The sequence below is a fragment of the Bufo bufo genome, chromosome 9 (assembly GCF_905171765.1).
Source record: "Bufo bufo chromosome 9, aBufBuf1.1, whole genome shotgun sequence".
In the NCBI taxonomy this organism is placed as follows: domain Eukaryota; kingdom Metazoa; phylum Chordata; class Amphibia; order Anura; family Bufonidae; genus Bufo; species Bufo bufo.
The window spans coordinates 3024503-3051982 of record NC_053397.1 but is presented as its reverse complement, the minus strand read 5'-3'; the positions used below and the strand labels follow the sequence as shown (position 1 = coordinate 3051982).

The 27480-nt window shown below is 50.3% G+C and overlaps 2 protein-coding genes across 3 annotated transcripts; one reads left to right on the top strand and one right to left on the bottom strand.

The window, feature by feature from the left end:
* The first annotated feature begins 465 nt into the window (after positions 1 to 465).
* On the top strand, positions 466 to 11234 carry LOC120978772 (TRAF interacting protein). Of its 2 annotated transcripts, XM_040407108.1 has the most exons (15): positions 466 to 634; positions 5694 to 5751; positions 5828 to 5911; positions 5990 to 6029; positions 6434 to 6561; positions 6644 to 6738; positions 6810 to 6923; positions 8716 to 8803; positions 9025 to 9114; positions 9668 to 9756; positions 9880 to 10035; positions 10124 to 10163; positions 10233 to 10364; positions 10579 to 10629; positions 10775 to 11234. In XM_040407108.1, the coding sequence occupies exons 1-15, from the start codon at positions 537 to 539 to the stop codon at positions 10892 to 10894; spliced, it is 1383 nt and encodes a 460-aa protein (XP_040263042.1). In that variant the 5' UTR covers positions 466 to 536; the 3' UTR covers positions 10895 to 11234. The 2 variants fall into 2 exon arrangements, with proteins under 2 accessions (XP_040263042.1, XP_040263040.1); XM_040407106.1 differs by having other exon boundaries at positions 10124 to 10364.
* A 4980-nt stretch (positions 11235 to 16214) lies between these two features.
* LOC120979521 (toll-like receptor 7) lies at positions 16215 to 25935 on the bottom strand. Its single transcript, XM_040408321.1, has 3 exons — positions 25802 to 25935; positions 25686 to 25765; positions 16215 to 19862 (listed from the first exon to the last, which is right to left on the bottom strand). The coding sequence occupies exons 2-3, from the start codon at positions 25710 to 25712 to the stop codon at positions 16782 to 16784; spliced, it is 3108 nt and encodes a 1035-aa protein (XP_040264255.1). The 5' UTR covers positions 25713 to 25765; positions 25802 to 25935; the 3' UTR covers positions 16215 to 16781.
* Positions 25936 to 27480: the final 1545 nt, after the last annotated feature.

Sequence of the window (27480 nt, the reverse complement as noted above, 5' to 3'; positions counted from 1 at the left end):
ATATAATACACGGTGATGTAACATATGACGATATAATACACAGTGATGTAACATATGACAGTATATAATACACAGTGATGTCATATATGACGGTATAATACACGGTGATGTAACATATGACAGTATATAATACACAGTGATGTCATATATGACGGTATAATACACGGTGATGTAACATATGACGGTATAATACACGGTGATGTAATATATGACGGTATAATACACAGTGATGTAACATATGACGGTATAATACACGGTGACGTCATATATGACGGTATATAATACACGGTGATGTAACATATGACGGTATAATACACGGTGACGTCACACGCCTCTCCTACCCGCCATAGGTCAGCCGTCCTGTCAGTCTTCCCGCTCGTTGCATCAGTTAATAAGTTACACCCCCAGCCGCCGTCGTACGTAGTGACGTCATTCCCTGCGCAGCCAATCATGAGGCGGTCGCTCTGCTGACGTGCTGTTGCCGGCAGTGATCGCGGTAAAATCGAAGTAGTGATCGGCGGGTCCGGGCGGCAGTCATGCCCATCCGCGCCCAGTGCACCATCTGCTCCGACTTCCTGGACCAGCACAGCGATGTGGCGGCCATCCACTGCGGACACACCTTCCACCACCTCTGGTAGATCCCGGCTTGTACCCCCCCCCCCCCCCCCCCATATTACACAGCTGTACCCCCATATATTATATATACCCCTCATATTACACGTCTGTACCCCCATATATTATATATACCCCTCATATTACACGTCTGTACCCCCATATATCATATATACCCCTCATATTACACGGCTGTACCCCCGTATATCATATATACCCCTCATATTACACGGCTGTACCCCCATATATCACATATACCCCTCATATTACACGTCTGTTCCCCCATATATCATATATACCCCTCATATTACACGTCTGTTCCCCCATATATCACATATACCCCTCATATTACACGTCTGTTCCCCCATATATCACATATACCCCTCATATTACACGTCTGTTCCCCCATATATCATATATACCCCTCATATTACACGTCTGTTCCCCCATATAGCACATATACCCCTCATATTACACGTCTGTTCCCCCATATATCACATATACCCCTCATATTACACGTCTGTTCCCCCATATATCATATATACCCCTCATATTACACGTCTGTTCCCCCATATATCACATATACCCCTCATATTACACGTCTGTTCCCCCATATATCACATATACCCCTCATATTACACGTCTGTTCCCCCATATATCATATATACCCCTCATATTACACGTCTGTTCCCCCATATAGCACATATACCCCTCATATTACACGTCTGTTCCCCCATATATCACATATACCCCTCATATTACACGTCTGTACTCCCGTATATCACATATACCCCTCATATTACACGGCTGTACCCCCGTATATCACATATACCCCTCATATTACACGGCTGTACCCCCATATATCATATATACCTCATATGGGGGTACAGCTGTGTAATATGAGGTATATATGATATATGGGGGTACAGCCGTGTAATATGAGGTATATATGGGGGTACAGACGTGTAATATGAGGTATATATGGGGGTACAGACGTGTAATATGAGGGGTATATGTGATATATTGGGGTACAGCCGTGTAATATGAGGGGTATATGTGATATATGGGGGTACAAACGTGTAATATGAGGGGTATATGTGATATATGGGGGTACAGCTGTGTAATATGAGGTATATATGATATATTACACAGCTGTACCCCCATATATCATATATACTCCTCATATTACACGTCTGTACCCCCGTATATCATATATACCCCTCATATTACACGTCTGTACCCCCGTATATCATATATACTCCTCATATTACACGTCTGTACCCCCGTATATCATATATACCTCATATTACACGTCTGTACCCCCATATATACCTCATATTACACGTCTGTACCCTTATATATACCTCACTCCTATTACACGTCTGTACCCCATATATCATATATTCCTCATATTACACGTCTGTACCCCCATATATCACATATACCCCTTATATTACACGTCTGTACCCCCATATATCACATATACTCCTCATATTACACGTCTGTACTTCCATATATCATATATACCTCTCATATTACACGTCTGTACCCCCATATATCATATATTCCTCATATTACACGGCTGTACCCCCATATATCACATATACCCCTTATATTACACGTCTGTACCCCCATATATCACATATACCCCTCATATTACACGGCTGTACCCCCGTATATCATATATACCCCTCATATTACACGGCTGTACCCCCATATATCATATATACCCCTCACATTACACGGCTGTACCCCAATATATCACATATACCCCTCATATTACACGGCTGTACCCCCATATATCACATATACCCCTCATATTACACGGCTGTACCCCAATATATCACATATACCCCTCATATTACACGGCTGTACCCCCATATATCATATATACCCCTCATATTACACGGCTGTACCCCCATATATCACATATGCCCCTCATATTACACGGCTGTACCCCCATATATCACATACAATCATGGTCCCAAGTGTTTCCAGTAAATGAAGTATTTCTCCCACAATGATTGCAGTTACAGGTTTATTTCCTTTGTGTTTATTGGAACAACATAAAGACAGAGGAAAAAATACTAAAATTATATAATTTCATGCAAAACTCCAAACATGGGGCAGACAATTTACTGGCCCCTTAGGGCTGATATGATCTCATGAGTGCAGGACAACAGCCCCGCGGCGGCCCGACATGGTGCACAGTGTCCTGGTGATCTATGGTGCTGTGTGCACGATGTATGCCGCTCACGGACCGCGTATCTCAGAGGGCGTACGGTCGCGTGCAAGAGGCCTCAGTGTAATATTTGCGCACCAAATAAGTGACATCAATCTATAACCGTCCACGAGCTTCTTCCACCTCTCAGCTGGACGTTTGGAGCACTCTCTGCTTTTGCAAACTTCTCCAGATCTCTCATGTTTGAAGGTCGCCTTCTCCACGGTGTTCAATGGGCTTTAGATCCAGACTCGCTGCCGGCCACTTCAGAACTCCCCAGCGCTTGTTCCCATCTTTTTTTGGGGGCTTCTTGGGGTCATTGTCCAGCAGGAAGACCCTTGACCTAGGACACAAACCCAGCTTTCTGACGCTGGGCCTACAGTGCGACCCAAATCCTTTGGTAATCTTCACATTTCATGATGCCAAGACCCCCAGTGCCAGCGGCAGCAGAGCAACCCCAAAACATCTTTGAGCCGCCCCCATGTGGCTGCAGGTCCCGTGTTCTTTTCTTTGTAGGCCTCACTCGGTTTTCGGTAAACAGTAGAATGATGTGCTTTACCAGTAAGCTCCATCTTGGTCTCATCGGTCCACAAGACGTTTTCCGGAAGGATCTTGGCAATCTGCAGTCGAGTTCTTTATGTCTCTGTGTCAGCGGGGGTCCTCCTGGGTCTCCGGCCATACCGTTTCGCTCACGTGTGGCGGGGTGGTTCGCGCTGACGCTCCCTGAGCCTGAAGGACAGCTTGAAGTTCTTTGGAACTTGATGGGGGCTCCTTATCCACCATCCGGACCATCCTGCGTTACAACCTTTCATCAGTTTTTCTCTTCCGTCCACGTCCAGGGAGATCAGCGCCACGGGTTGTAAACGTCTTGAGTACATTACGAGATCTCTGGAGACCGACTTCGGGACTTTGAGATCCACAGTTTCGGTCCTCGTGTCCTCAGACGTTGTTCCGCATGTACCCCCCATACATCATACTACATGTGTGTGCCGCAGATATGTGACTTGTATGCTGTGTATCGTGTCCTCATCATACTCCCCTATATACAGTGCCTTGCAGAAGTATTCACCCCCCTGACTCTTTTCGTATTTTGGTGCCTCACACCCTGGAATTTCCATGGATTGTTTGAGGATTTCCATCCTGTAATTACAGAAGATGCCGACAACTCTGAAGAGGTTTTTTCTTTTTTATTGTGAAGCAACAACAAATAGGACAAAATACCAGAAACGGTCAATGTGCAGAACTATTCACCCCCCTGAAGTCCGTACTCTGTGGAGCCTCTTCTGCGTCAATCACAGCTCCAGGTCGCTCTGGATCAGTCTCTAGGAGCAGTCGCCACATCTGACCGCTGGGATTGTTGCACATTCCTCCTTGCAGAACGGCTCCGGCTCCTTCAGGTCGGAGGTTTCTGCTTGTGAACAGCAATCTTTACGTCTGACCACAGATCTTCTACTGGATTGAGGTCTGGGCTGTGACTCGGCCGTTCCAACACATTTACATGTTTCCCCTTAAACCCCTCAAGTGTTGCTGTAGCCGTGTGTTCGGGGCCATTGTCCTGCTGGAAGGTGAGCCTCCGTCCTGGCCTCAGATCACGCACAGAGTGGGGCAGGTTCTGCTCAGGAATATCCCTGTATTTAGCACCGTCCATCTTTCCCTCAGCTCTGACCAGTTTCCCAGTCCTCCCAGTATGATGCTGCCACCACCAGGTCTCACTGGGGAGGGTGCTCTTTGGGTGATGATGTGTTGGGTTTGCTCCAGACAAAGCGTTTTCTTTGATGGCCGATAAGTCCAATGTCAGTCTCCTCAGACCAGAGCTCCGTCCTCCATACATTTTGGGGTCTCCTTTGACCAGAGCCCCTTCCTCCATACATTTTGGGGTCTCCTCAGACCAGAGCTCCGTCCTCCATACATTTTGGGGTCTCCTCAGACCAGAGCTCCATCCTCCATACATTTTGGGGTCTCCTCAGACCAGAGCACCGTCCTCCATACATTTTGGGGTCTCCTCAGACCAGAGCTCCATCCTCCATACATTTTGGGGTCTCCTCAGACCAGAGCACCGTCCTCCATACATTTTGGGGTCTCCTCAGACCAGAGCTCCGTCCTCCATACATTTTGGGGTCTCCTCAGACCAGAGCCCCGTCCTCCATACATTTTGGGGTCTCCCACAGGCCTTTTCACAACCTCACAACGCGCCTTATTGTTTCTAGCTGACAGTAATGGCTTCTTCTGGCCGCTCTGCCATAAAGCCCAACTCTATGGAGCGTACGGCTTATTGTCGTCCTCTGTACAGATCCTCCAGTCTCTGCTGTGGGACTCTGCAGCTCCTCCAGGGTCACCTGAGGTCTCTGTGCTGCCTCTCTAAATAATGCCCTCCTTGCCCGGTCCGTCAGTTTTGGTGGGCGGCCGTCTCTTGGCAGGTTTGCTGTTGTGCCATGTTCTTTCCATCCGGTTATGATAGATTTCATGGTGCTCCTGGGGATCAGCACAGATTTGGGTATTTTTTATGACCTAACCCTGACTTGTACTTCTCCACAACATTGTCCCTTCCTTGTTTGGAGAGTTCCTCGGTCTTCACGGCAGTGTTTGGTTAGGGATGCCTCTTGCTTTAGGTGTTGCCGCCTTTGTGGCCTTGGTTAATGCCCCCCCCCCCTCATATATTTGTCTCTTGGTTGCGTGAATCAAGGGGGAAGGCGTGCCCCCATGTGTGTTGCCCTGGTTCATGCCCCCCCTGGTTCACTCCTCCTATATGTGAGTACCCACAGGTTCATGCCCCCATGTGTGTTCCCCCTATATGTGTCCCCCGTCTGTGGCTCTAGTTCATGTCCGTGGCTGTACATTTACGGCTGCCTCTTCTCCTCAGCCTGGAGCAATGGTTCACCTCAGCCCCGAGTCGGACGTGTCCTCAGTGCCGCATCCAGGTAAGTGCCCCTCCCCCAGCGCTGTTTCCACGTATGACGTTGAATGGCGGCGGTGACGGTCTTGCTGTGTCCTCAGGTCAGTAAGCGGCAGATCATACAGAAGCTTTTCTTCGATGTCGGTTTGGAGGAAGACACGACCCTCGACCCCGAGTCATTGAAGGTGCGCTCCCCTCCCCCGCTCCAGCACATGTATGTATGTGACGTGTAGTGATGCGCCAATTCTTCTCTTATGTTACAGAATGAAGTGGATAAAATAAAGGCGAATCTACACGAGAAAGGTGCGTCCTGCGGAGGCTGTCACTCGCTCCCTCACCTGAGGCTGCACCACTGACACCCTGACACTACCCCAGCCGGCAGCATGGATGGCGACGCTCAGTAGTGCAGCCTCAGACATTAGTGGCTCTGGGATCTGCAGTGCGGATGGACATACGGACATGGAGCGCCTCCTGTGGTTCGCACAGTCTGCGCGGGCCGTGGTGCATTGTGGGAATACAGGTGCTGACTGATCCGGGGGAGTCGCCCCGGACCTCCATACATCAGCAGAGCCTCCGCTTCTGACAGGTCCCACTGAGTTTGATGGTCCGGTTTGGGGAGTTCACATGTGGAGGGTCAGGACCATGACCCGACTGCCGAGACTGGAAACAGCGGACACTAAGGGGTTAAATTTTTTGTTTTTTCGCAGAGAAGGAGAAGCGGAAATGCCAGGATCTGGTGGATTCCCTGCGGGAGATGCTGGAGATCCGGAACGTCACCATAGAAGCTCTCCAGAGGAAGGTGGAGGAGCTGGAGATGCTGAGCTCCTCGCTGAAGGTACCGCCTCGGGGGAGGGGCTGCCCCTCAGTATGTGCCCTCTGGCGGGCGCTCTCTGACCGGGCACCTGATCTGTTTTCAGCGGCAGATGAAATTCTTTGATCTTCAGCAATCGGAGACTAAAGCGGCAAAGGACGAGGCGCGGCGGCTGCGGAATAAGCTGCAGCAGCTGGAGAGGTGGGTGCGACCGGCAGCAGGGGGCGTCCTCCCCGCTCGGCTCAGTCTAACGCCTCCTCTTTCCGTGACAGCATCGAGGTTCTGCTGCAGTCTCAGCGGCCGGAAGTGGAAGCCATGATCAGAGACATGGGCTCCGGAGCGGCTGCTGTGGAGCAACTGGCCGTATACTGCGTCTCATTAAAGAAGTAAGAGCGCTTCTCTAGTGCGCACAGAGCTCACAAGAAGTATTCACCCCCTGCTGCAGTCTGTTATATCTGCAGTGATGGAGGGGTCTGCTTACGGAGTGCAGCTCTGGAGTATAATACAGCATGTAACTGAGGATCAGTACAGGATAAGTAATGTATGTACACAGTGACTGCACCAGCAGAATAGTGAGTGCAGCTCTGGAGTATAATACAGCATGTAACTGAGGATCAGTACAGGATAAGTAATGTATGTACACAGTGACTGCACCAGCAGAATAGTGAGTGCAGCTCTGGAGTATAATACAGGATGTAACTCAGGATCAGTACAGGATAAGTAATGTATGTACACAGTGACTGCACCAGCAGAATAGTGAGTGCAGCTCTGGAGTATAATACAGGATGTAACTCCGGATCAGTACAGGATAAGTAATGTATGTACACAGTGACTGCACCAGCAGAATAGTGAGTGCAGCTCTGGAGTATAATACAGGATGTAACTCAGGATCAGTACAGGATAAGTAATGTATGTACACAGTGACTGCACCAGCAGAATAGTGAGTGCAGCTCTGGAGTATAATACAGGATGTAACTCAGGATCAGTACAGGATAAGTAATGTATGTGCACAGTGACTGCACCAGCAGAATAGTGAGTGCAGCTCTGGAGTATAATACAGGATGTAACTCAGGATCAGTACAGGATAAGTAATGTACGTACACAGTGACTGCACCAGCAGAATAGTGAGTGCAGCTCTGGAGTATAATACAGGATGTAACACAGGATAAGTAATGTATGTACACAGTGACTGCACCAGCAGAATAGTGAGTGCAGCTCTGGAGTATAATACAGGATGTAACTCAGGATCAGTACAGGATAAGTAATGTACGTACACAGTGACTGCACCAGCAGAATAGTGAGTGCAGCTCTGGAGTATAATACAGGATGTAACTCAGGATCTGTACAGGATAAGTAATGTATGTACACAGTGACTGCACCAGCAGAATAGTGAGTGCAGCTCTGGAGTATAATGCAGGATGTAACTCAGGATCAGTACAGGATAAGTAATGTATGTACACAGTGACTGCACCAGCAGAATAGTGAGTGCAGCTCTGGAGTATAATACAGGATGTAACTCAGGATCAGTACAGGATAAGTAATGTGTGTACACTGACTGCACCAGCAGAATAGTGAGTGCAGCTCTGGAGTATAATACAGGATGTAACTCAGGATCTGTACAGGATAAGTAATGTATGTACACAGTGACTGCACCAGCAGAATAGTGAGTGCAGCTCTGGAGTATAATACAGGATGTGATCAATACTGGATAATTAACGTAAGGTAACATTTTCCATCCTTCTGTGTTGGGGTCTTGGATGATGATTTTTGGGGTTGGCTGCGGTCGGTGCTGGGATTCTGTTATATCTCAGTACGGTCTACGACCGGCAACAACTGGAGACTAAGTGTATAATGAGGAGGATTATCTACCTCCATCGACCCTCAGGTAGGTGGCCGCTGCTCTGGTTATAAGGGCCGGACACGCTGTATAAACAGTTTATGTTGACCCCAGTGCTGACCCCGGATGTGGCACTGGTGTCTGACACTCGGAGGTCGCCGGGGTCAGCAGAGACTCGTTAATATAAATAATTTATTTTAGCGCAGTAAATGGATGTCCCTGTTTATGTGCAGGAAGAAGGCGCCCATAGAGGGAGATGCTGCTGCTCACTGTGAGGGGATTTGAGGGTCTTCGTCTTCCTTCCATGCATTTAACCCCTTTTCTTCCTTCTATGTATCTAGGGAGTACGATAAGCTGAAGGAAGCGCGGAAATCCTTTACAGAAATGATGGAAAAGCTGAAAAAGGAATTGTTCTCTTCTAGCAGCAAGGTCTGTGAGGGTGGTCGGGGTCATGGGTCCTAGTTAGGGGGTCCCCCGAACTGTCCGCCCACTTACTCCCATTACTTGATGAATGTGGCGGTCGTCTGTATATCTGCAGGGGGCACAGTGATTGACCTCACTGTGAGTTACATGGCGGCGTCCGGTGGGGTGGCCCGGCCTCCCCCTATTGCTGTCCCTCTCCAGATATTACACATGATCTTTACCCTTAGGCCCAGAAAGCAGAGCTGGAGCGGGCGAGGACCCGGGACGAGCTCATCGCCTCGCAGAAAGAGCTGGAGAACGCAGACCGGGAGATCATGGTGAGAGCGCTGCTGCCCCCGTGGCTGAATGTGTGGGGCCTTGTGCCACGAGGGATTGATCGTCCTGCTGGAGCTTCTAGGATTTAAAGAGGCCCTTTCACCGATTCTTACCCTATGAACTAACTTTACAGACATGGAGAGCGGCGCCCGGGGATCTCACTGCACTTACTATTATCCCCGGGCGCCGCTCCGTTCTGCCGCTATGCCCTCCGGTATCTCCGCTCACTAAGTTATGGTAGGCGGAGTCTGCCCTTGTTCTGCTCTAGCGCTGGCCAATCGCAGCGCAGAGCTCACAGCCTGGGAGAAAATAACCTCCCAGGCTGTGAGCTCTGCGATTGGCCAGCACTACAGCAGAACAAGGGCAGACTCCGCCTACTATAACTTAGTGAGCGGAGATACCGGAGGACATAGCGGGAGAACGGAGCGGGGCCCGGGGATAATAGTAAGTGCAGTGAGATCCCCGGGCGCCGCTCCACATGTCTGTATAGTTAGTTCATAGGGTAAGAATCGGTGAAAGGGCCTCTTTAACTCATTGTTGTAATGTCTTGTTCAGAGTCTGAAGAAGAAAGTGGAGTTCCTGCAGAAGACGCTGAGCACGCCGACCGCCACCAATGAAGCCATCAGTCGGCTGATATACGAGAGGTCCGTAATAAATCCTCCTCCTTTAATGTGAATGCTTAACGTATGTGGGCGGAGCTCCTAGAATCGGACTCCTCCCCCTCTGCGTCCTAAATCTCGCTCCTCCTGTGTTCTTTCCTCCCCCAGTCCTGCACCCATCGGTTTGCAGAGGCCAAAGCTCCGTCCTCCGATGCTGGGAGATGATATTAACCTGGACCTGAGTTTTGACATCCGCACCCCGGAGCAGTGCACCCAGAAAAACGCCGTAGCTCCTTGTAAGAAGATAAAGCTGGACAAGAGCGAGTAAGGAGAGGCGACGGTTTCTCGCGTCTAAATGTTGTATTGGGGGAGTAGATGAGGCCAGGCTTTACTTCGCTGTCTCTTCCCGTAGGCCTCCTGGGAGCCCCCTGCAGGACTCTAAAGGGTTAACGGTAAGAGGCCGCGCCGGGGGTCATGCTGTGAAGGTTGCTGCCGTCTGTAATGACGTCTCTTCTCCTCAGAACTTTGCAGGAAAGGTAAGTTCAGCGACGGATGAGGAGGAGGATCTGCAGCTGCCGTCATTTATAAAGAACTCGCTGCTGCACAAGAAACCGATCAGGAGCCTGGCGAGTTCCTGGCCGAACACGGGAGTGGTGAGTGCGGCGCCATCCCTGATTGCGGGTAATGAGGGCCCCTTGGTGACAGGCACATGACCCTCGTCTCTGCGCCCAGCCATGTGTTGTCGGTTCGCTCATCCCTAGTTGTGACACGTAATGTCCAGGAGGGGCGCAGGGCGAGGAGAAGAGATGACCTCGCCCGCCCGCCATGTTGTCCTGTGTCTCCCTGAGTCATGTGATCTCCCCCCAGGTCCGGACGGGATTCGATGGATTGGGTGGACGCACAAAGTTTATACAGACCGTATCCTTTTCATGTGGACGCTGGAGGCGTAAGCCGACCGCCTCCTGGTCCTGTGATCAGCCATATTGGTCCAGCCGGCGATGTCTGCACTTAAAGGGGAAGCGTCATTTGTTTACTGAGCCTTTCCTTAATGCTGTAACCTCAGAGCAGTGTTGCTGAAATCCGCCCTCTGCCGCCCAAGATTAAAAGGAAGAAGGTGTCCAGGCCCGCCGCTCCCAGCGCCGCCACCTCCCATCAGCCGCGACTCGAAGACTTCTTAAAGTAAATGTCTATTACTCAGGACCCCGGACCAGTGGAGGAACCCCAACCCCACAGTGTTATTTATAGAAGTCTCCCTGACGTTAGGGGGGGGTCCCTGTTTGCCGTGATGTGTCTGACATCTTGAGGACGATTCCAGGACTTGTGTGTAGGTTCCTCCCCCGTTGTATATGTGACTGGATGTCTCCGCTCTGACGTCCTTGTACACTCCTCGTGGGCCGGCTCATGTAGAGGAGACTCCGCTTTCTTCCTTGCCGTGGCGGCTGTGCCCTTGGTTCTTCTTTTTAATGTCTGTCGATGACCACGTGGAGTCTTGTGTCGTATTTTCAAATAAATAAATTGTGGGAGATGTGCCCTGCCCCCACAGCACCTCTGCCATCTTCACTGTGTCTGGAGCCGTTCTAGGACCTAGATGTCTGTCTCTGCAGTATCACCCCCATCATCACCTTGGCTATGATGATCATGGGGTGGCTGTGCGGGTCTCTGATCAGGATGGATGGTCGCAGTACTCCGCCTTCATTCCAAGCAGAAACGTTGTAACGCTTGGTCCTATTCCTCATTCCATCCCGTGATTTGTGGGGTCGGGGTCCAGCAGCGGCCTTGTGCTGACCTGTGTACTGGAGACAGAGCCGAACATGACCGTGCAAGAGGCGGAGGAGCCTGAGGCACAGTGAAGGGGATGTCCAGCTAATCAAAATGTGTTATAGGCGAATAAAAACTGCGCTTTTGTTTGTCGCTCCCATTCCGATGTGTCGCGACCTCCAGCTTTATCGACTCCCTGCTCCATCTTGATGTATATTTTATTCTACACCAAGCAGAGCCTTTCCTAAAAAATCATCAGTCATCCGGACCTCCCCTTTAAGGGCCTCCGTCACCTCATCTCATGATGTCAACAGAAATCATTAACCTTCGTTCTGAGGCCGCAGTCAGACGGCTGTAATGTGGGGCGGCGGTATTGTTCCCGTTCAGGCAGTAAGATCCGGACTCGTCATCGGGCCCCGTGGAGGTCAAAGCTAGGACGTGACTGAAATACGCACTGCGTTCACGGAGCAGCCAGCCTAATGCTTCCGGTGCAGCCACACGGCTCGGTCTGTACGAGGCTTGTACCTGAAAGTGACCATGTCCACCCGCCATAATGTGTACAGCATCAGTAGGAGACGGAAGGATCCGTCCATAGGACGCTATTAGCTGTACCCCCTACAGAGGAGATGGAAGGATCCGACCATAGGACGCTATAAGCCGTACCCCCCACAGAGGAGATGGAAGGATCCGACCATAGGACGCTATAAGCCGTACCCCCCACAGAGGAGATGGAAGGATCCGTCCATAGGACGCTATAAGCCATACCCCCCACAGAGGAGATGGAAGGATCCGTCCATAGGACGCTATAAGCCGTACCCCCCACAGAGGAGATGGAAGGATCCGTCCATAGGACGCTATAAGCCGTACCCTCCACAGAGGAGATGGAAGGATCTGTCCATAGGACGCTATAAGCCGTACCCTCCACAGAGGAGATGGAAGGATCAGTCCATAGGACGCTATAAGCCGTACCCTCCACAGAGGAGATGGAAGGATCTGTCCATAGGACGCTATAAGCCGTGCCCTCCACAGAGGAGATGGAAGGATCCGTCCATAGGATGCTATAAGCCGTACCCTCCACAGAGGAGATGGATCCGTCCATAGGACGCTATAAGCCGTACCCTCCACAGAGGAGATGGAAGGATCCGTCCATAGGACGCTATAAGCCGTACCCTCCACAGAGGAGATGGAAGGATCCGTCCATAGGACGCTATAAGCCGTACCCTCCACAGAGGAGATGGAAGGATCCGTCCATAGGACGCTATAAGCCGTACCCCCCACAGAGGAGATGGAAGGATCCGTCCATAGGACGCTATAAGCCGTACCCTCCACAGAGGAGATGAAAGGATCCGACCATAGGACGCTATAAGCCGTACCCCCCACAGAGGAGATGGAAGGATCCGTCCATAGGACGCTATAAGCCGTACCCTCCACAGAGGAGATGGAAGGATCCGTCCATAGGACGCTATAAGCCGTACCCTACACAGAGGAGATGGATCCGTCCATAGGACGCTATAAGCCGTACCCCCCACAGAGGAGATGGAAGGATCCGTCCATAGGACGCTATAAGCCGTACCCTCCACAGAGGAGATGGAAGGATCCGTCCATAGGACGCTATAAGCCGTACCCTCCACAGAGGAGATGGAAGGATCCGTCTATAGGACGCTATAAGCCGTACCCTCCACAGAGGAGATGGAAGGATCCGTCCATAGGACGCTATAAGCCGTACCCTCCACAGAGGAGATGGAAGGATCTGTCCATAGGACGCTATAAGCCGTACCCCCCACAGAGGAGATGGATCCCTCCATAGGACGCTATAAACCGTACCCTCCACAGAGGAGATGGAAGGATCCGTCCATAGGACGCTATAAGCCGTACCCCCCACAGAGGAGATGGAAGGATCCGTCCATAGGACGCTATAAGCCGTACCCTCCACAGAGGAGATGGAAGGATCCGTCCATAGGACGCTATAAGCCGTGCCCCCCACAGAGGAGATGGAAGGATCCGTCCATAGGACGCTATAAGCCGTACCCTCCACAGAGGAGATGGAAGGATCAGTCCATAGGACGCTATAAGCCGCACCCCCCACAGAGGAGATGGAAGGATCCGTCCATAGGACGCTATAAGCCGTGCCCTCCACAGAGGAGATGGAAGGATTAGTCCATAGGACGCTATAAGCCGTACCCTCCACAGAGGAGATGGAAGGATCCGTCCATAGGACGCTATAAGCCGTACCCCCCCACAGAGGAGATGGAAGGATCAGTCCATAGGACGCTATAAGCCGTACCCTCCACAGAGGAGATGGAAGGATTAGTCCATAGGACGCTATAAGCCGCACCCCCCACAGAGGAGATGGAAGGATCCGTCCATAGGACGCTATAAGCCGTGCCCTCCACAGAGGAGATGGAAGGATCCGTCCATAGGACGCTATAAGCCGTACCCCCCACAAAGGAGATGGAAGGATCCGTCCATAGGACGCTATAAGCCGTACCCTCCACAGAGGAGATGGAAGGATCTGTCCATAGGACGCTATAAGCCGTACCCTCCATAGAGGAGATGGAAGGATCCGTCCATAGGACGCTATAAGCCGTACCCCCCACAGAGGAGATGGAAGGATCCGTCCATAGGACGCTATAAGCCGTACCCCCCACAGAGGAGATGGAAGGATCCGTCTATAGGACGCTATAAGCCGTACCCTCCACAGAGGAGATGGAAGGATCTGTCCATAGGACGCTATAAGCCGTACCCTCCACAGAGGAGATGGAAGGATCCGTCCATAGGACGCTATAAGCCGTACCCCCCACAGAGGAGATGGAAGGATCCGTCCATAGGACGCTATAAGCCGTACCCCCCACAGAGGAGATGGAAGGATCCGTCCATAGGACGCTATAAGCCGTACCCCCCACAGAGGAGATGGAAGGATCCGTCCATAGGACGCTATAAGCCGTACCCTCCACAGAGGAGATGGAAGGATCCGTCCATAGGACGCTATAAGCCGCACCCTCCACAGAGGAGATGGAAGGATCCGTCCATAGGACGCTATAAGCCGTACCCTCCAAAGAGGAGATGGAAGGATCAGTCCATAGGACTCTATAAGCCGTACCCTCCACAGAGGAGATGGAAGGATCCGCCCATAGGACGCTATAAGCCGTACCCTCCACAGAGGAGATGGAAGGATCCGCCCATAGGACGCTATAAGCCGTACCCTCCACAGAGGAGACGGAAGGATCCGTCCATAGGACGCTATAAGCCGTACCCCCCACAGAGGAGATGGAAGGATCCGTACATAGGACGCTATAAGCCGTACCCTCCACAGAGGAGATGGAAGGATCCGTCCATAGGACGCTATAAGCCGTACCCCCCACAGAGGAGATGGAAGGATCCGTCCATAGGACGCTATAAGCCGTACCCCCCACAGAGGAGATGGAAGGATCCGTCCATAGGACGCTATAAGCCGTACCCCCCACAGAGGAGATGGAAGGATCTGTCCATAGGACGCTATAAGCCGCACCCTCCACAGAGGAGATGGAAGGATCCGTCCATAGGACGCTATAAGCCGTACCCCCCACAGAGGAGATGGAAGGATCCGTACATAGGACGCTATAAGCCGTACCCTCCACAGAGGAGATGGAAGGATCCGTCCATAGGACGCTATAAGCCGTACCCCCCACAGAGGAGATGGAAGGATCCGTCCATAGGACGCTATAAGCCGTACCCCCCACAGAGGAGATGGAAGGATCCGTCCATAGGACGCTATAAGCCGCACCCTCCACAGAGGAGATGGAAGGATCCGTCCATAGGACGCTATAAGCCGTACCCTCCACAGAGGAGATGGAAGGATCCGTCCATAGGACGCTATAAGCCGCACCCTCTACAGAGGAGATGGAAGGGTCCGACCATAGGACGCTATAAGCCGTACCCTCCACAGAGGAGAAATGGCGCGCTCACCTGAGGATGCACGGACCACGCCGGGAACCTGGGCCTGAGGGTATATGTCCAAGTAAAAGACAGAGAGGTTCCAGCTTCCAGATAATGGGTTAACCCTTTGTCATGTGTAAGGATCTATATTGTAGGATCTGAAACGCGTAGACCTGGATTGTTTATGGTTTTTACTGCACTGAATTATTATAAAGATTCCCCGTTATCGGGAAGCTGGACCCTCTCTCTCTTTTTACCTAGTCAGATAATTAGCCCGTACCCCCCGAGCAAAGGGGACCTGAGACTGTGCCTTTGGGGTTTCATGAGCCGTAATCCTCCAGATTATACCAAATAAAGGCCGGAATCTCTCGCTCTCCGTGTTAGGGTCACTTTACATTACTGAAATAAATGACCTTTGCGGGATAGTATAACTTTCCCAGTTTCACTTACAGTAGAACAGATCCCGGGATCTACACGTCCTGAGCTCTAGAGAGGGTCTCCAGCAGTCTATCATGTAGACCCCCGAGCGTAGCGTCCGCCGCACCCCCCGGTCACACCTCTATTTGTGCTGCACGATCTTGAAGTGACACAGGAATTATGATGCAGCAGCTCTGGAGGATGGGGGTGACCATATTGTGCGCTCTGGCGGTTTATATATACACACACATACGATGGACACGGTGCTATTGTTAACCCATTCTTTACTGAAATTTAGACAAACTGAGTAGATGTTCATCAACAAGTGAAAATCAAGTCCAGCTGTAGATCCGGTCTAACAGGAGGCCCTCAGCGCTTGCAGCCTCTTCATTACTCCCTCCGGTCTTCTGTGCCCACCTTTGTCGGTACCCACTCTGCAGAGGATTTGTCCTCCGCTGGGGGTGCCATGGCCCTGCAGCATCCTCGTCTCAGGAATATAGAGAACCCCCTACAGACCTCTAGGTGCACTCCTGAAAGAGCGGTCATCGTCACCTCTCACATGAGGGTACGGCTACACGGTGACTTTCCATATAATGTCTGTCCATGTGACATACCGTGACACGACAACTGCAAAAAATCCACCCTTGTAGCTGTACCCTAAGTATTTCCTGGAATTTCAGAAGAATCGGTGGCTCCAGCCATTCTTTGTGGAGATGAACAAGTGCGAGTGTCCTGTCCCTGCAGGACTTGATGGTCGGGGCCACTTACTCACTATTAGGGTCCATTCACAGAGGGACACACACCGCACATCACAAAGCAGACAGACTATTGCATGGATGGCCAACCTGTGCCCCTCCAGCTGTTGCAAAACTGCAACTCCCATCGTGCCCAGACTGCCAACAGCTATCAGCTTACAGCAAGGCATTGTGGGAGTTGTAGTTTTACAACAGCTGGAGAGCCGCAGGTTGGCCATGCCCGGACTATTGGATTAGCTGTTTCCGGAGGTGAGGGTTGTAGTAGCGACGACTGTCCCACCGCAGCATCATGCGTAAACTGTACCAGAAATGGCTGTGTGCTCGGGGGTTTCTTGGCCAGTTCAGGAAGGTCTGAGGGCAGATCCTCCTCCTGGTCATTAGGTACTTGGACATTTTCATCTTGTTGTCGAGAATCACTAAGACCAGGACGTCCTTCTCATCCAGTAACCTTTGATGGCACATAAGGAAAGCATGGCGCAGGAGGCCGCTGCTGAAGCCCTCACGAGTCAGGATCAATACCGTCTTCTTGCTCTTGTATATTGCTTCATACAGGTTCTCAATGCTCGATTTTCCAGGGGTCCAGTCCCGTTGCTCCAGGCACAAGTTAAACATGTTCATTTCAGGTCCCTCCAGATGTTCCAGGAGCTCATGGTAGACCCAGTCCGTCACTGCATGGTCCTCCGTGTTAAACGCCACAAAAGCGTCATACTCTTCATTAGCGTCTCCATGTAGCTTGGTGTAGCGTCGCATAGAGGCCATTATGACTTGGCTGAGGTACCACAAATCCCATGAAAAGAGCTTCCAAACTGTTGTGAGGGACATCAGGACTATCAGCAGGACAGTGGAGTAGACAAAGCACTTATGGCCATAGAGGTCTTGACATGACTGAGGGTCCATATAGAGGAGTGACCTCTTCTTCATAGTGTCCGGGGTGTCACACTTCATTTTTGTAGACAGGTGTTCTACAGTAATATTCGTCTCCATGAGGAATTTGATGAACCAGCTGGTGTGACAGGTGCAATCGAACGGGTTGTGGCTGACGTCCAGGTGGTTGAGCGTCAACAGAAGTGCCTGGGGAAAGCTGTCCCTGTCAATGGTCTGTATCTGGTTATTATCCAGGAATAGGTGCACGAGCTTGGAGTAGGTGGTGAAGAACGCCTTGTTGAGGGAGCGTATCTTGTTGTTCTTCAGATTTAGGAAGGTGAGTTGGCTCCTACCACTGGTGAAGTTACTGCTCAACAAGGTCAAGGAGTTGAAGCCGAGGTCCAGGTGCGTCAGATTGCTGAGGTGGGCAATGTTCTCCCAGTGAAATGAGTAGAGCTGGTTATAAGAAAGGATCAGATACTCCAGAGACATGGGCAGGTTCTCCAAGGCCTTCCCCGGGATGACCTCCAGACTGTTATAACTGATATCCAGGTACTTCAACCGTGTGAGGTTTGTGAAGATGGTGATATAAGCGTCTTTACCGCTTAGCCACATGCTATGCAGCAGGTTCTTCTGGAAGTGAAGCTTCTCCAGGGACGGGTTCTTCAGCTCCTTGGTCGTGCGCAAGCCGATCAGATTGTTGTTGAGATTCAGTTCTATCAGAGAAGTCAGGTTCTCCATGAAGACAAGTCGGTGGTTGACGCCGTTTATCATGAACTGGTAGTTGTTGTTGGCCAGGTTTAACACTTTAAGATTCGGAAGTTCACTGAAAGCCAAGTAATAGTACAAATCAAATCTGTTGTACGAGAGATCCAAGTGCCGCAAAGATGCCAGGTGCGCGAACTGAGTCCCATCCAGACGTTGGTTGATGAAGTTGTAGCTCATGTTGAGACATTCAATATCGTCCATGCCCAAAAAGTGATCGGCCTGCAGACTCATTAAGTTGTTGAAGGACAAGTCGACTGAATGGTTGTACTCATAGCACTGGGAGTAGTCAGGGCCACTGCTGCGTTCCTGTTCTCCATCATTCCCTGGTTCTTCCCATGATGCATCCGGATTTACATGGCGGTTAAAGAGAGCTGCAGTGAATGGCTTCCGTCCCTCTTGTCGTTGACTGATTATTTGGAATGAGATCAAGTTTTCTGCCAGTGACAATGCGCGCAGCTCTTTATGACTTAGGAACATGCTCAGGTTGGCCTCCCGGATGAAGTTCGTCCTGAGGCTCACGTCTCGAAGATTTGGCAACGTGAGCAGCGGCTTGATGCCCTCATAATCGAGAACATTGAAGAAATATCCCATCAGAGATATGCTGTGGAGGGATCGCATGGCAGAGACGCTGGGGTTCAGCACCAGCCTCGGGCGGACTAGTTCTGGGTGAAAGTTGTAGCTCAGATCCAAGGAGTTTACATTCACTAATCGGGAAAAAAACGTTTCCTTCTCTAAATCTAAGATGTTGTCGGCCAGAACGAGGCTGCGCAGATTCATCATCCCTTCGAAGATGGAGTCGTTGATGGTGAGAATTGAGTTCCCTTTGAGGTTGAGGCTGGAGAGGTTCCCCAGGCAGTCGAACACCCCCGGCCCCAGCTGCAGGGCACTGTTATTATGGCAGGGGAAGCACGGCTGCACAGTGTGGTCGCAACGCTGACAGTTCCACTGTATGTCCAGCACCATCAGCCGGCTGAACTGGCAGAAGTCGTCCCGGACAATCCGCGAGATCTTGTTCTGAGACAAGTCCAAGACGGTGAGAGAAGATGGAAGGTTCCTGGGGAAGGCAGTCATGTTGTTGCAGGAGAGCACCAGTGTCTTCAGGGTGGTCATGCCTCGGAGGACGTCATCTTGGATCTTCACCTCTGTCTCACAGGGGTTTCTGTAATAACAGTTCCAACCAAAGTACAGACTTGTTAGCTTTGTCACTCCGGCCAGATCCTGCCCCGACAACGTGATGATGTGGTTGAGGTTAATATTCAGTTCAGTGATGTTTCCGGGGAGCGGAGGCAGGACGCTCAGGCTGTTCCCACTGAGGTCCAGGACACATAAGTGCTTCAGGTGCACTAGGGCGTCGGGGTCGATGGTCAGCTGACACGGCCCCATGTCCGGCCGCAGGGTCAGGGGCAGGCAGTTGGAGCTCATGTCTAGCGTCCGTAGGTTCGGGACTCCGGAGAAGGAGCTGTTTGTAAGACGCCTTATGTCATTAACGGACAGATCGAATCCAGTGACTCGTCCTGATGAGACCCAGGGCAAGTAGTGCAGGTGGCGACCTCGGCAACCCACAACCGTTCCATTTTTACGGTCCTCACATGGAGCAAAGTTGGGAAAGATCCCCAAACACAAGGATACCCCAAAAATCCAAGTCACAGAAAGTTCCAGAAACCAGCACTGTCCCTTTAAAAATAAATACAGAAAAACAAAGTCACATATTGGTATAAGATACAGCCGTCATTCATGTAGTGGAGACAGAGCGATGTTCTGCAGATCTCTAGAGAGGTCAGAGGTGTAATAATCTGCAGGATATATCACTATGTATCTGTTAGGAGGTAGAGAGGACAGAGCGATGTTCTGCAGATCTCTAGAGGTCAGAGGTGTAATAATCTGCAGGATATATCACTATGTATCTGTTAGGAGGTAGAGAGGTCAGAGGTGTAATAATCTGCAGGATATACAGTTGTGTTCAAAATAATAGCAGTGTTTAAAAAAGTGACTAAAGCTCAGAATCCTTCTAATAGCTTCTATCTCCATCCACACAGATGCATTGGGAACATTGCACCTTCTATTCCAAATCAAATCATAAAGAAAAATATATCACATTTGTGTTGTTCCTCTAAAAAAAAAAATGGAAGAAAAGTGAATATTAGACTGTTCAAAAAAATAGCAGTGTTTGTCGTCTTCTTCTTTACAAACATTCCCTCTATAAACTGAGAAATGTCTGAAGCTTTTCTTCCCTCTGAATCCCGTCACTAATACTCAGTTGTATACCCGCTGTCTCTGAGACCTGCTGGACGTCTGTGCTGCTCGGAGTCACCACCTTCTGCCCCTGTGACCAGGTTCTCCGGCCCCGGAGGATCGGACCACATCCCACAGTTCTTCTCTATTTCTTGGTTTTGCCCCAGAAACTGCATTTTCGATGTCACCCACAAGTTTCCTATTGGATTAAGACCCGGGGATCGGGCCGGCCGCTCCATAACGTCAGTCTTGATGGTCTGGAGCCGAGATGTTGCCCGTTTACGGGTGTGTTTGGGGTCGTTGTCTTGTTGGAACACCCATTTCAAGGGCATCTCCTCTTCAGCATAAGGCAGCGTGACCTCTTCCAGTCTTCTGATGGATTCAGACTGATCCGTGATCCCTGGTCTGCGATAAATAGGCCCCGTAGTATGAGACACATCCCCATATCATGATGCTTGTCCACCATGCTTTACTGTCTTTACAGTGTACTGGGGCTGAATTCAGTGTTTGGGGGTCGTCTGGCAAACTGTCTCCGGCCACTAGACCCAAACAGAACCATCTTACTTCCATCAGTCCACAGAATGTCTCTTCAGGCCGTCAATGTGCTCTTTGGCAGATTGTAAGCTCTTCAGCACACGTCTTGTTTCCAGCAGTGGGACTTTGCGGGGGCTTCTTGCAGATCGCTCGGCTTCACATCGGCGTCTTCTCATTGTAACAGGACTCACAGGTGACTTCAGACCTTCTTTCATCTTCCTGGAGCTGATTGTTGGCCGAGTCCTCATCATTTGGCTTTTCTTCTATCCATTCCAATGGTAGTCTTTCGCTTTCTTCCCCGTCTTTCAGGTTTTGCCATTTTAAAGCATTTGTGATCATTTTAGCCGAGCAGCCGATCATTTTCTGCACTTCTTTATATGTTTTCTCCTCTCCAATCAACTTTTTAATCAAGGTGCGCTGTTCTTCTGAACAATGTCTGGAACGACCCATGTTCCTCAGAGTTTCAGAGAGAAATGCGCTGTAACCGGCAGGTACGACATCTGCTGCCTTCCTGCCTTATATAAGGGCAATCATTGCCACCTGTTATTCAAAGAATCACTGACCTCACTCATTGAACTCCACACTGCTATTATTTTGAACATGTCCCTTTCAATAAGTGATTGAATTACAGAGAATCAGCAGCAGGCGTGTCATGACTGTCGGGTTTCTATTACTCTCTACACCTGATAGTAAATTATCTGCCATGTAGAAATATCATTTCTACCAAAAACAGTGATTGATCAGGTTAGTGATGTCTGACTGCTATTATTTTGAACACAACTGTATCACTATGTATCTGTCAGGAGGTAGAGAGGTCAGAGGTGTAATAATCTGCAGGATATATCCCTGTCAGGAGGTAGAGAGAACAGAGCAATGTTCTGCAGATCTCCAGAGAAGTCAGAGGTGTAACAATCTGCAGGATATATCACTATGTATCTGTCAGGAGGTAGAGAGGACAGAGCGATGTTCTGCAGATCTCAGGAGAGGTCAGTGGTGTAATAATCTGCAGGATATATCACTATGTATCTGTCAGGAGGTAGAGAGGACAGAGCGATGTTCTGCAGATCTCTGAAGAGGTTAGAGGTGTAATAATCTGCAGGATATACAGGATATATCACTATGTATCTGTCAGGAGGTAGAGAGGACAGAGCGATGTTCTGCAGATCTCCAGAGAAGTCAGAGGTGTAACAATCTGCAGGATATATCACTATGTATCTGTTAGGAGGTAGAGAGGACAGAGCGATGTTCTGCAGATCTCAGGAGAGGTCAGAGGTGTAATAATCTGCAGGATATATCACTATGTATCTGTCAGGAGGTAGAGAGGACAGAGCGATGTTCTGCAGATCTCAGGAGAGGTCAGAGGTGTAATAATCTGCAGGATATATCACTATGTATCTGTCAGGAGGTAGAGAGGACAGAGCGATGTTCTGCAGATCTCAGGAGAGGTCAGTGGTGTAATAATCTGCAGGATATATCACTATGTATCTGTCAGGAGGTAGAGAGGACAGAGCGATGTTCTGCAGATCTCTGAAGAGGTTAGAGGTGTAATAATCTGCAGGATATATCACTATGTATCTGTTAGGAGGTAGAGAGGACAGAGCGATGTTCTGCAGATCTCAGGAGAGGTCAGAGGTGTAATAATCTGCAGGATATATCACTATGTATCTGTCAGGAGGTAGAGAGGACAGAGCGATGTTCTGCAGATCTCAGGAGAGGTCAGTGGTGTAATAATCTGCAGGATATATCACTATGTATCTGTCAGGAGGTAGAGAGGACAGAGCGATGTTCTGCAGATCTCTGAAGAGGTTAGAGGTGTAATAATCTGCAGTTTATATACAGGATATATCACTATGTATCTGTCAGGAGGTAGAGAGGACAGAGCGATGTTCTGCAGATCTCCAGAGAAGTCAGAGGTGTAACAATCTGCAGGATATATCACTATGTATCTGTTAGGAGGTAGAGAGGACAGAGCGATGTTCTGCAGATCTCAGGAGAGGTCAGAGGTGTAATAATCTGCAGGATATACCACTATGTATCTGTCAGGAGGTAGAGAGGACAGAGCGATGTTCTGCAGATCTCAGGAGAGGTCAGAGGTGTAATAATCTGCAGGATATATCACTATGTATCTGTCAGGAGGTAGAGAGGACAGAGCGATGTTCTGCAGATCTCCAGAGAAGTCAGAGGTGTAACAATCTGCAGGATATATCACTATGTATCTGTCAGGAGGTAGAGAGGACAGAGCGATGTTCTGCAGATCTCAGGAGAGGTCAGAGGTGTAATAATCTGCAGGATATATCACTATGTATCTGTCAGGAGGTAGAGAGGACAGAGCGATGTTCTGCAGATCTCTGAAGAGGTTAGAGGTGTAATAATCTGCAGGATATACAGGATATATCACTATGTATCTGTCAGGAGGTAGAGAGGACAGAGCGATGTTCTGCAGATCTCCAGAGAAGTCAGAGGTGTAACAATCTGCAGGATATATCACTATGTATCTGTTAGGAGGTAGAGAGGACAGAGCGATGTTCTGCAGATCTTAGGAGAGGTCAGAGGTGTAATAATCTGCAGGATATACCACTATGTATCTGTCAGGAGGTAGAGAGGACAGAGCGATGTTCTGCAGATCTCCAGAGAAGTCAGAGGTGTAATAATCTGCAGGATATATCACTATGTATCTGTTAGGAGGTAGAGAGGACAGAGCGATGTTCTGCAGATCTCAGGAGAGGTCAGAGGTGTAATAATCTGCAGGATATACCACTATGTATCTGTCAGGAGGTAGAGAGGACAGAGCGATGTTCTGCAGATCTCAGGAGAGGTCAGAGGTGTAATAATCTGCAGGATATACAGGATATATCACTATGTATCTGTCAGGAGGTAGAGAGGACAGAGCGATGTTCTGCAGATCTCAGGAGAGGTCAGAGGTGTAATAATCTGCAGGATATACAGGATATATCACTATGTATCTGTCAGGAGGTAGAGAGTACAGCAATGTTCTGCAGATCTCTGGGGGGGGGGGTCAGAGGTGTAATAATCTGCAGGGTATATCACTATGTATCTGTCAGGAGGTAGAGAGGACAGAGCGATGTTCTGCAGATCTCAGGAGAGGTCAGTGGTGTAATAATCTGCAGGTATATATATCACTATGTATCTGTCAGGAGGTAGAGAGGACAGAGGTGTAATAATCTGCAGGATATACCACTATGTATATGTCAGGAGGTAGGACAGAGCAATGTTCTGCAGATCTCTAGAGGTCAGAGGTGTAATAATCTGCAGGATATATCACTATGTATCTGTTAGGAGGTAGAGAGGACAGAGCGATGTTCTGCAGATCTCAGGAGAGGTCAGTGGTGTAATAATCTGCAGGATATATCACTATGTATCTGTTAGGAGGTAGAGAGGACAGAGCGATGTTCTGCAGATCTCTAGAGAGGTTAGTGGTGTAATAATCTGCAGGATATACCACTATGTATCTGTCAGGAGGTAGAGAGGACAGAGAGATGTTCTGCAGATCTAGAGGTCAGAGGTGTAATACTCTGCAGGATCTATCACTGTGTATCTGTCAGGAGGTAGAGAGGACAGAGCGAGGATCTGCAGATCTCTAGAGAGGTCAGAGGTGTAATAATCTGCAGGATATATCACTGTGTATCTGCCAGGAGGTAGAGAGGACAGAGCGATGTTCTGCAGATCTCTAGAGGTCAGTGGTGTAATAATCTGCAGGATATATCACTATGTATCTGTCAGGAGGTAGAGGGAACAGAGCGATGTTCTGCAGATCTCTAGAGAGGTTAGTGGTGTAATAATCTGCAGGATATACCACTATGTATCTGTCAGGAGGTAGAGAGGACAGAGCGATGTTCTGCAGATCTCAGGAGAGGTCAGTGGTGTAATAATCTGCAGGATATACAGGATATATCACTATGTATCTGTCAGCAGATAAAGAGGACAGAGCGATGTTCTGCAGATCTCTGAAGAGGTTAGAGGTGTAATAATCTGCAGGATATATCACTATGTATCTGTCAGTAGGTAGAGAGGACAGAGCGATGTTCTGCAGATCTCAGGAGTGGTCAGTGGTGTAATAATCTGCAGGTATATATATCACTATGTATCTGTCAGGAGGTAGAGAGGACAGTGGTGTAATAATCTGCAGGATATACCACTATGTATATGTCAGGAGGTAGAGAGGACAGAGCGATGTTCTGCAGATCTCAGGAGAGGTCAGAGGTGTAATAATCTGCAGGATATATCACTATGTATTTGTCAGGAGGTAGAGAGGACAGAGCGATGTTCTGCAGATCTCAGGAGTGGTCAGTGGTGTAATAATCTGCAGGTATATATATCACTATGTATCTGTCAGGAGGTAGAGAGGACAGTGGTGTAATAATCTGCAGGATATATCACTATGTATCTGTCAGGAGGTAGAGAGGACAGAGCGATGTTCTGCAGATCTCAGGAGAGGTCAGAGGTGTAATAATCTGCAGGATATATCACTATGTATTTGTCAGGAGGTAGAGAGGACAGAGCGATGTTCTGCAGATCTCAGGAGTGGTCAGTGGTGTAATAATCTGCAGGTATATATATCACTATGTATCTGTCAGGAGGTAGAGAGGACAGTGGTGTAATAATCTGCAGGATATATCACTATGTATCTGTCAGGAGGTAGAGAGGACAGAGCGATGTTCTGCAGATCTCAGGAGAGGTCAGAGGTGTAATAATCTGCAGGATATATCTCACCATGGTGCGGAGCAGCACGATGCTCATTGTCTGGAGCTTCTGTCTTCTCTTCTAGTTCTGCTTCTGCTTCTGGTTTCTGCAGACTGTTCTGACATTTCCCAGTTCTGCTCGTCTGCGGCTTAAAGGGTTTGTTCCATAAGAACAATTTACGCCCAGAGATCAGAAACCTGTGAATAGGAGATAAGTAGCTGTTCTGCTGCACCCCTTTAAGATGCAGGATGCATGTGTCTTCATTGGAAAGACCCCTCTGTCCCCCACCAGACCCCTCTGTCCCTCTCTAGACTCCTCTGTTCCCCACCAGACCCCTCTGTCCCCCACCATACCACTCTGTCCCCCACCATACCACTCTGTCCCCCACCAGACCCCTCTGTCCCCCTGCAGACAACTCTGTCCCCCTGCAGACAACTCTGTCCCCCTGCAGACAACTCTGTCCCCCTCCAGACCCCTCTGTCCCCCTCCAGACCCCTCTGTCCCCCTCCAGACCCCTCTGTCCCCCTCCAGACCCCTCTGTCCCCCTCCAGACCCCTCTGTCCCCCTCCAGACCCCTCTGTCCCCCTCCAGACCCCTCTGTCCCCCTCCAGACCCCTCTGTCCCCCTCCAGACCCCTCTGTCCCCTACCAGACCCCTCTGTCCCTCTCCAGACTCCTCTGTCCCCCTCTAGACCCCTCTGTCCCCCTCTAGACCCCTCTGTCCCCCTCTAGACCCCTCTGTCCCCCTCTAGACCCCTCTGTCATCTCCAGACCCCTCTGTCCATCTCCAGACCCCTCTGTCCATCTCCAGACCCCTCTGTCCATCTCCAGACCCCTCTGTCCATCACCAGACCCCTCTGTCCCCTACCAGACCCCTCTGTCCCCTACCAGACCCCTCTGTCCCCTACCAGAACCCTCTGTCCCCTACCAGACCCCTCTGTCCCCTACCAGACCCCTCTGTCCCCTACCAGACCCCTCTGTCCCCCTCCAGACCCCTTTGTCCCCCTCCAGACCCCTTTGTCCCCCTCCAGACCCCTTTGTCCCCCTCCAGACCCCTCTGTCCCCCTCCAGACCCCTCTGTCCCCCTGGAGACCCCTCTGTCCCCCTGGAGACCCCTCTGTCCCCCTCCAGACCCCTCTGTCCCCCTCCAGACCCCTCTGTCCCCCTCCAGACCCCTCTGTCCCCCTCCAGACCACTCTGTCCCCCTCCAGACCACTCTGTCCCCCTCCAGACCATTCTGTCCCTCACCAGACCACTCTGTCCTTCTTCAGATTACTCTGTCCCCTACCAGACCCCTCTAGACCCCTCTGTCCCCTACCAGACCCCTCTAGACCCCTCTGTCCCTCTCCAGACCACTCTTTCCCCCTCCAGACCACTCTGTCCTCTACCAGACCACTCTGTCCCTCTTCAGACCACTCTCTCCCCTACCAGACCCCTCTAGACCCCTCTGCCCCTCTCCAGACCCCTCTGTCCATCTCCAAACCCCTCTGTCCATCTCCAGACCCCTCTGTCCATCTCCAGACCCCTCTGTCCATCTCCAGACCCCTCTGTCCCCTACCAGACCCCTCTGTCCCCTACCAGAACCCTCTGTCCCCTACCAGAACCCTCTGTCCCCTACCAGACCCCTCTGTCCCCCACCAGACCCCTCTGTCCCCCTCCAGACCCCTCTGTCCCCCTCCAGACCCCTCTGTCCCCCTCCAGACCCCTCTGTCCCCCTCCAGACCCCTCTGTCCCCCTCCAGACCCCTCTGTCCCCTACCAGACCCCTCTGTCCCCCTCCAGACCCCTCTGTCCCCCTCCAGACCCCTCTGTCCCCCTCCAGACCCC